The sequence below is a fragment of the Electrona antarctica genome (assembly GCF_951216825.1).
Source record: "Electrona antarctica genome assembly, chromosome: 20".
Lineage (NCBI taxonomy): Eukaryota > Metazoa > Chordata > Actinopteri > Myctophiformes > Myctophidae > Electrona > Electrona antarctica.
The window spans coordinates 37,482,237-37,495,312 of record NC_136801.1 but is presented as its reverse complement, the minus strand read 5'-3'; the positions used below and the strand labels follow the sequence as shown (position 1 = coordinate 37,495,312).

At 42.5% G+C, this 13,076-nt stretch overlaps 1 protein-coding gene across 5 annotated transcripts in view; it reads left to right on the top strand.

The window, feature by feature from the left end:
* The window catches only part of plppr5b (phospholipid phosphatase related 5b), a gene marked incomplete at its 5' end in the record, with an annotated part of 206,257 nt that overhangs the window by 71,622 nt on the left and 121,559 nt on the right, over positions 1-13,076 (top strand). For 3 of the 5 annotated variants that reach the window (XM_079490194.1, XM_079490196.1, XM_079490193.1), the window contains one exon: positions 8,751-8,939. In XM_079490194.1, coding sequence (XP_079346320.1) covers positions 8,751-8,939 — 189 coding nt within the window. Of the gene's footprint in view, positions 1-8,735; positions 8,940-13,076 lie in introns of those variants that run through there. The other 2 variants (XM_079490197.1, XM_079490195.1) reach the window with 1 other exon arrangement.

Sequence of the window (13,076 nt, the reverse complement as noted above, 5' to 3'; positions counted from 1 at the left end):
AGAATGTACTTATCCCATTTTGACCTGAGATCAGATTCTAAAAAATGTCTTCTACATCCTGACAGTTTTCTGAAAAAGATATGTTTCTATGTCAGTCGTTCTTCGATTTTTCATAAAATAGCAGATCTACAAGTTCATAGCGCGCCACTCGGTGGCGCGCTATGAGCTTGTAGATCTGCTATTTTTCAATAGCTAAAGCATAACATAATGCTAACACCAAAAGGGGTTCCCGCCCAAAATGGGTTAAAAGTAATATAGTGCACAAGTATTGGCATCAAAGTGTAGGCTACTGTACTTATAGCACCAAAAGTAAAAGTACTCTATATGCAGAATGATCCGTTTCAAGTTTTCAAATGTATGAAAAATCTTTTGAAAATGGCAGATGTACACGCTCACAATGTGTCACATTGTGAGCGTGTAGATTGCTTTTATTTTGAAGCCTGTTTATTCACGTACACGCAATCGCCATCTGTGTCCTGCAGTGAATTTTGTGTGATTGACAACCTGTTACCTTCCTTTTCACTCCTCAAAACATGTCTGTGCCAAAAAACAAAAGTGGGTGGCCGAACGGAGAAGATTCGACGAAATACTGTATGGACTACTAAGCATTTACTGCGGTTTTATATAGAAATTAAATTAATATTATGCAGAATTGAGTTCAGCCGTTTTGGCCCGGCCCTCCAAAACATTTTCCTGTTCCTCATTTGGCCCCTTGGGAAAAAAATCTTGCCCACCCCTGACTTAACCCATTTTGGGAGGGGAACCCCTTTTGGTGTTTTAAACATTATGTTATCATTTAGCTATTGAAAAATAGCAGATCTACAAGCTCGTAGCGCGCCACTCGGTGGCGCGCTACGAGCTTGTAGATCTGCTATTTTTGAAAAATCGTGAAAATATTTATTTCAGAAAACTGGAGGATTTAGAAGATTTGTTTTTAAATTTCGAGGTCAGGCCTAAATGGGTTAAACAGTACCTTAAACAGTGAATATACTTAGTCGCTGTCCAACCAATGCCACACAGCTCTGTGTGTCACTGCATCGGCACTCGGGGACAGATGCGCTGTGACATGTTTACGTTTCCACGACGTGCCACGTTGGCAGCGTGCCAACGCGCCTGCCCTGGGGGGCACTCAGAGAACACAACTCTCCTCCACACGCATGCAAAGGCTAAGTGGGGCCATGTTTGAATCCAGATATTTTGGAGAGCATGCTCTCTTTTGCAAGGACGCACTGAGTACAACATGATCACAAAGTACAAAATGAACAACAACAAAATAACACAAGTTTAGATAAGTAGGCCTATGATGAAAATATAATATAATGGGCATTATGGTGCTAATAGACTGGGGTTACAGAAAACACGTATACAGTCGTTATGTGTTGCATCATCAAGTAGTGCCGTTTCAGAGAGTCCTGGATTTTCTGCCATTTGTCTGTGGCGAAGATGAAAGCAGACTTTCCTTGTTTACTGTTCATTCATGGAGTTTTTTTCAACCACGGTTCATGTTTTAGGTTGTTATTAGAGAAAGTAAAAGATGAGTGTAAATGTTTTTTCATTTGCTGCTTTCTTTCGTTTTAGCGATTTTAGCTGTTAGGGGGGCGGGGGCATTCGGACATGGGGCTAAATATGTATCTTTTTACCAAATTTTATAGCGATTTATTTTTGTATTATTTACTACTAGACTCCAGGAAATTACATCTGGCCATAAAGATTACAGGATGAACTGAATGTGAAGGGGGGTACTATAGGGGGATGCCATACTGTGTTGTAGGGCTCAACATGTCAGTTTGTAACCCCTTCACATTCAGTAGATCCTGTAATCTTTATGGCCAGATGTAATTTCCTGGAGTCTAGTAGGACTATAGTAAATAATACAAAAATAAATCGCTATAAAATTTGGTAAAAAAAATACATATTTAGCCCCATGTTCGAATGCCCCCGCCCCCCTGTCAAAAACAGCTAAAATCGCTAAAACGAAAGAAAGCAGCAAATTAAAAAAAATGAACACTCATCTTTTACTTTCTCTAATAACAACCTAAAACATGAACCTTGGTTGAAAAAAACAAAAGTTGTCCTTTAAGTCTGTGAGTTAGATATCTTGTGGGGTTTGTAATAAAAGTGAAGATAAATAGCAATGAATACGGGGTGTTGTTGGGGGGGAAAACAAAAGCGATTTGTGTAAATAAAATCTTATTTTTGACGATTCAAAATCGTTCCAGTTTCCCCCAAAACATGTCACAAAGTGAGGCGTGAAGCTTGTAGATCAGCTATTTCTGATTTTTTCTTTTGAACATGTATTGTATGGACATTAACAATTTAGTCATTTGCTTTACTTTATTTGTTTATTTGGACGGGACAGAGCCTATTAACCCATTCTGGGCGGGAACCCCTTTTGGTGTTTTAAACATTGTTATAATTTAGCTATTGAAAAATAGCAGATCTACAAGCTCATAGCGCGCCACCGAGTGGCGCGCTACGAGCTTGTAGGTCTGCTATTTTTGAAAAATCGTGAAAATATTTATTTCAGAAAACTGGAGGATTTAGAAGATTTTTTTTTAAATTTTGAGGTCAGGCCTAAATGGGTTAATAAACATTACATTAAACATGTAGCGTAAATACACCGGATTTAGCAGATATGCTCATTATACTTTCACACTAAACAAAACTGAGACAAGACGTGAGAGGACAGCATGCAAAAACACAATGCATTTCAAACACAGTGAAAAGAGAAAATAATAAAAGATTCAAACTATTGCTAGGGTAGGGTGGACTGAGAGTCATACATTTTTTTAGCCACTGTTTCAAAAAGCTGTGAAATTGGGAAGCTCATTCCAGTATTGACAACCTTTGATGGAGAGAACATTTTGACCGAAGGTAGACTTTCTGTCATATATACGTACCTCAAAGTCACATGTGGAATATGTGGAAATGATTGACGATTATGCAAAACACAATTGTGATTAGGGTCTTATGTAACAACTGTGACAGGCCTATAGACACGGTGAGCGTGCACGTCGAGCCCGTATATGAGCCATTCTACCGAATTGGTTCAAATTCAGAGTTGGAAATTGTGTGAAATTTGTATTTTGTATAATTGTTATAATTTGTATAATTGTGTGAACTTCGGTGCTAGATCGTGTGGAAGCCCAACTGTTTCGGTAGTGACAATTTTATCTAGTTTTTAGCTTAACTCTACAATGCTAGGCAAAACATGGATAAGAAAAACAGCTTTAAAGGCGTAGTGAAATGAAATAAGTTTTTCACACTTTTAGGCCATATCCGTGGTCATCATATGGGCATACCTTGTATAAAAGTCTATGTTTCGGTAGTGACAAATTTTGGCAGAGGAAAAGATATTCCAATACAAATACCTCCAAATTGTACTTAAGTACAGTACTTTGTTACCTTCCACCACTTGTATATAGTCAGGCGGTGCACTGCGCACACAGTGAGCTGTGTGGGTCCAGTGACAGAATGACATGTTAATGGGGCCATTAATCATGTGTCACACAGCTTAATACACGCTGTCTATATCCATCATCCGTCTGGCCTCGCCCTGTCCATCCATCTTCCTGTGGTTTTGTATCCCACGTCCCCCCTGTCTTTTTATCTCCCTGTCTTGTATCCAATAGCATCTCAATTCCGTCGTTTTTGAGGGGCGCTAGCCCCCTACTATACCCAGCTTTGTGTGTTTGTGTGTTACCCCCCATAGCGATGTTTTGATTGGCGGAGCACGTGCATGTGATGTATGATGATCCTATAGATAGCTTTCTGTGTCTGTGTGTACCACGGATTTGAGGATAGAAAGTTAGGACGCCAATTGTGATTGGCCGGAATATGATGATGTATGATGATAAGAGCGCCCCTCACTTCACCACAAGTGTGATTTTTTTTTAGGGCCCTCCTATACACAGGTTTAACCCATTTAGGCCTGACCTCGAAATTTAAAAAAAAATCTTCTAAATCCTCCAGTTTTCTGAAATAAATATTTTCACGAATTTTCAAAAATAGCAGACCTACAAGCTATGAACTTGTAGATCTGCTATTTTTCAATAGCTAAATTATAACATAATGTTTAAAACACCAAAAGGGGTTCCCGTCCAAAATGGGTTAATGTTTGTCTTTAGTTCAATGTTGGTTTTCTAAATGCCATTGACAATGAAGGGAACATTTACGTGCCTCATTACGTCATATTGTCTCTTTATTGTTAATGGTGTTTAATGTTTGTGTTGGCACCGTTTGTTTTACATCACCATTACATCACCTAATCAACATGAGTTAGACTTTAATATATTAGCGCCCCTCACTTCACACAGGTGTGGATTATTTCTTATTATTATCTTTATTTAGATTTTCCGTCAAATACAAGACACACAAGACATCAAAATGACAGAAAAGCACAAAAAACACGACAATTGGAGACATTTTTATTTTGGCAGCAACCATACATGCCTTAAGGATCTGTTTTTGGTGGGAGGGAAGAGTCCTTGTCTCATCACAGCAACCAAATATTGCTAAACAGCCATCTGCCTGAATATCCCTTTCCAGTTGCCTGGACAACCAATTAAATATATTTCCCCACTGCCAGAAATTGGTTATTACGAGACACTCGTAATTCAGTTTATAACAGTATTCAATAGAGCCTGGCCGATACCCACATTTTGGCTCTGATGAGGACTTTGGAGAGTCCTAGAACATGGATTATTGAAGTTTTGACCAATGTTTTGTTAAAATAAATAAACATCTTCTTTAATCTTTATCTTTAAAAATCTCATTGATCAATGACCGCCACTAAACCCCCCGGCGCTGTCGGCTACCGCCACCATAGACGGCGTTCTATTTCACTTGGAAAACTAGACCGTTTCCGGTCCCACAAAAAAACAGTTAATGTGAACGTCTATTTAAGAGTCTTCAGAAGCATACATTTTTTTAACCGTGCAGTAACAACGATTTAGTATTTAGCTCCTAACATCAGCGAGTTGTTCCGTAAATTCAGAGAAAAACGGCTATAAAGATCGGCTGCCCCAGCATTGTGTGCGGGCCGCCATCTTGGGGAGGGCAAAACGCAGCCAGCTGAGCGTTGCCTAGCGACCGGGAGCCCCGCTTTACGGCAAATAATAGCGAGACGATAATGATAATGATAATGAATTTTATTTATATAGCACCTTTTTAAAACAATGTTCCAAAGTGCTGCACAGAGCAGGATAAAGCAAAACAAAAAATCAATGAACACATCAAGTAAAAAAAAAAACAACAGCAAATACAGTAGAAATACAGGAAATACAGTAACAGTAATTAAATATGTACAGTCAAATAATATTTGGTGTAGAGGTAGGTCTTTAATTGTGATTTAAATATAGGCACAGAGGGTGCTAGCCTTAGCTGTGTCGGCAGTGCATTCCACAACCTATAGGTGCCCGGGCGGAAAATGCCCGATCACCACGTGTAACTAGTTTAGTCTTAGGGACATCAAGGAGGGCCTTATCTGCCGATCTAAGGGTGCGTTCAGGTTTGTGAGGGGAAGGCATATCAAGGATATAGGTGGGGGCCATTCCGTTTAAGGCTTTATAAGTAATAAGAAGACATTTAAAATCGCACCTGGAGCCCACAGGCAGCCAGTGGAGGCCAGCTAGTATGGGTGTGATATGGTCCCGTTTTCTTGTGTTTGTAAGTAGTCGGGCGGCAGAGTTCTGTATGAGTTGTAGACGGGAAATAGCTTTTTTGTTGAGGCCGGAGTAAATGGAGTTGCAGTAGTCGAGGCGTGATGAAATGAGGGCGTGAATGACTATTTCAAGGTCAGGAAATGAATTAATACAAAGCCCAAAAACATTAAGGCGTTTTTGGTGTAATGGGATGAGATTAAGTAATCAAATGTCAGGTGTGAGGTTGCCATGGCAATCAATTGGCTGAGGCAGAGGCCGGGAATTGTACAGGTGAAGGGACTGAGGCTCATTAGGTCCACTGGCTGAGCCTGACCAGAGCCTTTTGTGGCAGTTCTGGACAACCGTGCATCCGACGACCCACTCGACACTGGGCAGTGCACTCCCTGTGGTGGTGTGGAACGCGTGTGTCAAATTTGAAGTCTGTGGGGCGAACGGTTCTGGAGTTACGTGGATTACAAACGTACGTACGCACACTCACAGAGAGACGTAGAAATGACATGTTGTCCAAAATGGGTTGGAACTGGACAACTGGTTAAACATGGGGATCAGCTGCCGATCATTGACGATACTGATACCTTAATTTTTTACTTAAGTAAAAGTATCAATTCTGCAATGTAGAAACACTCTGTTACAAGTAAAAGTCCGGAATTAAAAATGTACCTGAGTAAAAGTACAAAAGTGGAGTCCATTTGGCGTTTTTTTCTGTACATTTTCTTAAACCGCCAATAAAGTATTCAATTAGTGTTTGGTTTCAAAATGTACTTAAAACTTTGGGTGCCAGGGGGTGGACACCAGTTTTGGTCCTGGGTGCCACTTTTCCCATTATAAATAAAATAAAGAAAATGTAATTCTATTGTGCATGTAATGTGCATGTCATAACCTGTACACCAGATTAGAGGAATTTTCAAAATCGTCTTAACGTCCCCGTCGTCCCTGGCAATCAGTACATAGTGATATCGGGCTCGTCTTAACGTCCCTGGCACTTAAACTGTTTAGTATTCATTGTGCAGTTCAAAATGTACTTAAAGTACTAATAGTATTCATTGTGCAGTTCAAAATGTACTTAAAGTACTAATAGTATTCATTGTGCAGTTCAAAATGTACTTAAAGTACTAATAGTATTCATTGTGCAGTTCAAAATGTACTTAAAGTACTAATAGTATTCATTGTGCAGTTCAAAATGTACTTAAAGTACTAATAGTATTCATTGTGCAGTTCAAAATGTACTTAAAGTACTAAAAGTATTCATTGTGCAGTTCAAAATGTACTTAAAGTACTAATAGTATTCATTGTGCAGTTCAAAATGTACTTAAAATACTAATAGTATTCATTGTGCAATTCAAAATGTACTTATTACTAATAGTATTCATTGTGCAGAATTTCACAAGTTCAAAATGTATACAAAATCTTTTGAAAATAGCCGATGGCTAGTAAGTGTGTGGTTAGTGTGTTTTGTAATAAATTATCTGAATCTACAAAGTAACCAGCCTAGTAACTCAAGTTTTCAAATAATTGTAGTGGAGTAAAAGTACAATATTTGCCTCTGGGATTTCCATCGACTAGGCAGTTTGTTCTTTCACACGTCATCTCGTCAGATAATAATGTAGGCGGCGGACGACACGCTTTAGGTCCAGCGGCGCGCGGCGTCGTCAGCTCTCTGAACGCCGACACAGTGCACGTACGACACAAGCTGTTGGATTTGGGATTTGAAAAGCGGCACAGCGGAGCGATGTGTTGCTTCAGCGAGCAGGTCATCCCCCATCTTGCTTTCTCTCTCTCTCTCTCTCTCTCTCTCTCTCTCTCTCTCTCTCTCTCTCTCTCTCTCTCTCCCGTCTTTCACACATTCTTCTCTCTGTCTCCATTCATCTTATCTGGGAATGTATGGAGCCGCCCTTTGATAGTGGCACGCACGCATGCACGCGCGCACACACGCACACACGCATACACACAGCGAGATCGCGATGTATGTTCTGAAATTATCTGTCGCCCTTTAATAGTGTCTCTCACACACACGCACACACACACACACCGAAAGCGTGACCGAGCCTCTGCTGGCTTACACCCTCGCGCAGCCATCTCTCTCTGTCTCTCTCCATCCATCTCTAGCTCCCTCCCACCCTCCCCTCCCACTATTCTCTCTCTCTCTCTCTCTCTCTCTCTCTCTCTCTCTCTGTGTGTGTGTGTTCAGTATAATCCGAGTACGAGCGAGCGAGCGAGCACAGAAGGGGAAGAAGAAGAAGAAGGGGTTGCGGTGCGTTCGCACAGCCATCGTTGCCAGATAAGCGTCTCCGCTCGCAGCACCGCGCGCAAAGTCAGTCATGACGATGCGTCCGTTAGCGAGATCCCCGGGAGCAATGATGATGAGGATGATGATGATGACGATGACTGTCTGAGCAGCTTCCCAAAAAAAACCCTCTATACCATCGTGGCTCTTTGGCGTGTGCGCCGCTAAAGAGGGGCGAAGGCAGGAGAGAGTAGAGAAGAGGCGAGAGAGCGATTGAGAACGACAGGGGAGAGTCCTCTCCTCTTGCGTGCGTGCGGTGCGCTCCTCTGGCTGTGGAGTGGAGTAGTGGAGTGGGGGGGAAATGTGTTCGATGAGAGGCTCCTAGTTGGGGTAACCTGTTCGACACGACACTCCTATTTTTCCTAGTCTTGGGGGGAACCTGTTGGATGCGACGCTCCTAAGTCTCCTAGTCTTGGGGGGAACCTGTTGGATGCGACGATCCTAGTCTTGTGGGCGAACCTGTTTGATGCGACGCTCCCAAGTCTCCTAGTCTTGGGGGGGAACCTGTTCTATGCAACGCTCCTAAGTCTTGGGGGGAACCTGTTCGATGCAACGCTCCTAAGTCTCCTAGTCTTGGGTGGGAACCTGTTCGATGCGACGCTCCCAAGTCTCCTAGTCTTGGGTGGGAACCTGTTTGATGCGACTCCTGGTCTTGGGGGGGAACCTGTTCGATGCAACGCTCCTAGTCTCCTAGTCTTGGAGGGGGGGGGACGCTCCTAAGTCTCCCACGCCTCTCTCTCTCTCTCTCTCTTTCTCTCTCTCTCTCTCTGACCGACCGACCAACCATCATGCTCTACTTCCAGCTGGTGATCATGGCGGGCACGGTCATGCTGGCGTACTACTTCGAGTGCACGGACACGTTCGGCGTGCACGTGCAGGGCTTCTTCTGCTACGACCTGGCCTACACCAAGCCCTACCTGGGACCCGAGGAGAGCAGCGCGGTGCCGCCCGTGCTGCTGTACGCGCTGGTGGCCGGCGTGCCCACTCTGGTGGTGAGTTTATCCCTCCACCGACACCGACACCGACCGACACAAGTTCCTAATATAGCCTATATACAGATGAGCCATTCCAAACTCTTCCCGCTTTTTCCTGATCTTTTCCTGAAGGGTTTTCTGGAAAACGCAACATTTTCCCTTCATGCTTTTTTCACTGATTGATTGGCCTTTGCCGATTCTACTGCTTTGCTACTGAAAAGAAGTGTCCGGCAGAGATAAATCTATTTATTCAGGGAGTCTGGATAGAATTAACATGTGACACCATGGCAAATTAACCCATTTTGGGCGGGAACCCCTTTTGGTGTTAGCATTATGTTATGCTTTAGCTATTGAAAAATAACAGATCTACAAGCTCATAGCGCGCCACCGAGTGGCGCGCTATGAGCTTGTAGATCTGCTATTTTTTGAAAAATCGAAGAACGACTGACATAGAAACAGCTTTTTCAGAAAACTGTCTGGATGTAGAAGACATTTTTAGAATCTGATCTCAGGTCAGAATGGGTTAAATGCCCCGCCACTCTTACTCACTGACGATGTTCTGTTTCTGACAATGCACTGACAATCTGCTGAATTGCCAACGGCAGGACACGTGAAGTTCTCACAGGGCACATCTGTATACATACAGGGCTGGTTTCTATGAGCTACAGTATGTACAGTATACGTGTTTCCCCGTGTTGTTTTAACCCATTTTGACCTGAGATCAGATTCTAAAAATGTCTTCTACATCCTGACAGTTTTCTGAAAAGCTATGTTTCTATGTCAGTGGTTCTTCGATTTTTCAAAAATAGCAGACCTACAAGCTCATAGCGCGCCACTCGGTGGCGTGCTATGAGCTTGTAGGTCTGCTATTTTCCAATAGCTAAAGCATAACATAATGCTAACACCAAAAGGGGTTCCCGCCAAGAATGGGTTAAGTCGGTGCTTTTCAACCCTTTTCTATTCATATCAAGTGTCTGTTATTTATTCGGCATTATTTGCGCCATGGACCACCATATGAGATTTAGACTTATGGACCAAAACTGAAGAATATGTTGTTGCCGTGGGATAAGATTTTGTCCACAATTCCATGCCGTTATTGATGGTGTGTGTGCGTGTGCGTGTGCGTGTGCATGCGTGCGTGCGTGCGTGCGTGGTTTGAGGAATATTAAGTGGAGAGACTGTCGCTGCGTGTGATTCGTTGCCTTTGAGCTGTCAATCCAAGGCAGCGTGTCCACCACAGCCACCCCCATCCGTGGCTCTATGGATTCCGTCAAATAGTTCTGTAGTTATCACAGTTTCCCTTTTAGGAAATGTCTGATTTAATTTCACTGTGTATAGCCTATTTTTCTCGAGAAGACACCTTCTTTCCTTCCCTTCTCTCTTTGAATATTATCTATTATCTGTCTTACTAGTTCTCCTCGCTTGTTCACTATATTCCCGTTCCATCCATTCCTCTCTCTCTCTCTCGCTCTCTCCCATTTGTTTTTCTAGCATCCATTGCATATTTTCCACTTTTCATCCATGATTTTCTCTCTCTCTCTCTCTCTCTCTCTCTGCCCCTCGTTCTATGTATATCCAGTGACGCCCACTCTGGGTAGCCAGCCAACAGGCTGATGTCAGCCTCAACATGCGTGAATGCGTGTGTGTGTGTGCCTGCCTGCCTGCCTGCGTGTGTGTGTGTGTGTGTGCATCTCCTTGCTATCTTACCCCTCAAACCCTCTCCTCGCTGCACGCGTGAGGCATACGTTTGCAAACCGCTGAGACTCAACATTTGAGAGCCCTGAGCGTTGCTGGCATGGCGGGCAGAGGGGAGCCTGGAAGCTGCAAATTACACTCAAACCGATTTGAATGGTGCTAAGTCTCGCTCTATCGCCTCTGCATGCCGCGGGCGTCGCTCTTGGACGGCGTCCCTCGTTGCTGCGCCGCATACGTTTCGGCGTAATTTTAGTCTGGGACGTCTTGCAGTCAGCCTGCCAACGCCTTCACGCGTGTCGCAGCGGGAGGTGCAAAAATACACTACATCAGTGGGATTGAGAGTGAGAGATAAGACCGAACTGGAGCAGAACCGAAAACAACATTGACGGTGTGCGTTTGCTTATAGGGCGGACGAGGCCATTTCATTCAAGTTTTTTCTTTTTTTTTTTTTTGCTCGCGAAAGGGACCTGTTCGATTCATCCCCTCGTACATGTCACGACGGGTAAACATTCTGCTAAACTGACCTGTGTGACCTAGGGCATTAAGCAACTAGTCGACTAGTTTACTAGTCGACTAGTAAATCCACTAGTCAACCTTGTTGGTACTAGTTGACTAGTTGATAAGAAAAAAAAAAGAAAAAAAAGTTAATTATTTTTTATTTTTTCCCCGATTTTGTAGGCCTCAAGATCAGGTAGATTATAGTTATAGTCACCATGTACACAGTTTTTCAATGTACAAATATTTATTAAAAAATATATTTATTTTATTTTTTACATAATAGGTAGTTAAACAACTAGTCGACTAGTCGACTAGTAAACTAGGCAACTAGTCAACTAGTAAAAATGACTAGAAGTGAATGCCCTAATCTGTGTGACCCAGTCTAGAATCTGTGTGACCCAGTGATGGCCATTTATGTCACACACATGTCAAGTTGGAAAACCATGCGCCCACGATTTTGTCAGCCCTGATGATGACATACGGCTCGGCAACATGGCATATTAAACATTTAAAACCCTATAGCCTGAGTTACAGCCCGGCAGCAAAAGGGAGAGCTCTTGAACTCGGAAGCTCACACAGAGGAACACAATTGCCTGCTGTTCCCATTGGTGGCCTGGCAGATGTCGCTGTTTCCCATCCTACAAGCTCTAGAAGCAAATGAATGGTAAATGGGGCATTTATGTAGCGCTTTTATCCAAGGCGTTTTAGATTGTGCATTCACCCATTCACACACACACACATTCATACACCGATGGTGGAGGAAACCATCCAGAGCACCAACCTGCACATCGGGAGCTCAAGGACCCTTCGACACTAACTCTGGGGGAGCCCGGGATGGAACTGGCAACCTCACGGCCGGCCTGCATTTTGTGTTTACAAAACAAACTCAAACTACAATAATACAGAAAATCCAATTTAAAAAATAGTGAAAAGAACCTTGCGTTTCCCAAGCCACCGCTCTATACCCCTGAGCCACTGCCGCCCCAAATACACCCCTTTGGAGTGAACACATTTGAAGGTTTTGGCCGGACTTGATTTTATTGCAATAGCATTATTATAAATACTTCTGTTTTCACAAGTTTATTTAATTTTTTTTTTAAATCTTTTTCAATTATCATCAATCATGCATTTAGTAAATTATGGTCCCGTTAATCAAAAAAGAAAACAATTTGATAAAGTTAGCATCGTTCTCAGCCTTACTCATCTGTGAATAGAAAAGCCTGGTCACAACCTAAGGCCCAAACCACACCAATGCAACTACCGTATAGGTCTAGTTGCATTAAGCAACTAGTCGACTAGTAAATCCACTAGTCGACCTTGTTGGTACTAGTTGACTAGTTGATGTTTCTTTTTTTCCCCCCGATTTTGTAGGCCTCAAGATCAGGTAGATTATAGTTATAAACACAGTTTTCTTTCTTTACACAAGTAAGACGCGCAAACGCGGGAAGCGAACGCAGCTCGTAAATTGCAATAACAACAATTAGAATAAATTACGTACTTTTTAAGGTTTTTTTTAAGTTAGGTTTTTTTTAAATTAAATGTTTTTTTAAGTTATTTTTTTAGTGTGTGTATGTGTGCGTGCGTGTGTGTTTTTTTTTAAGTTAAGTTTTTTTGAAAGTTTTTCCTTTTTAAGTTTTTTTTTTAAGTTAAGTTTTTTTAAGTTAAGTTTTTTGTGTGTGTGTGCGCGTGTGTGTGTGTGTGTGCGTGCATGTGTGTGTGTTTTTTTGTGTGTGATACAGCTGCGCCCTCTGGTGGTGGGCGGGTGGTGTTACAGCGTGACACACACACAGACAGACAGACAGACATGATCTGCTGGGTCTCATAGTAAATGCTCACTGCGTTCGCAATCACTGCGTTCGCAATAACAACTAGTCGACTAGTAAACTAGGCAACTAGTCAACTAGTAAAAATTACTAGAAGTGAATGCCCTACCATAGTCACAACTCCTTGCAACAAAACAGT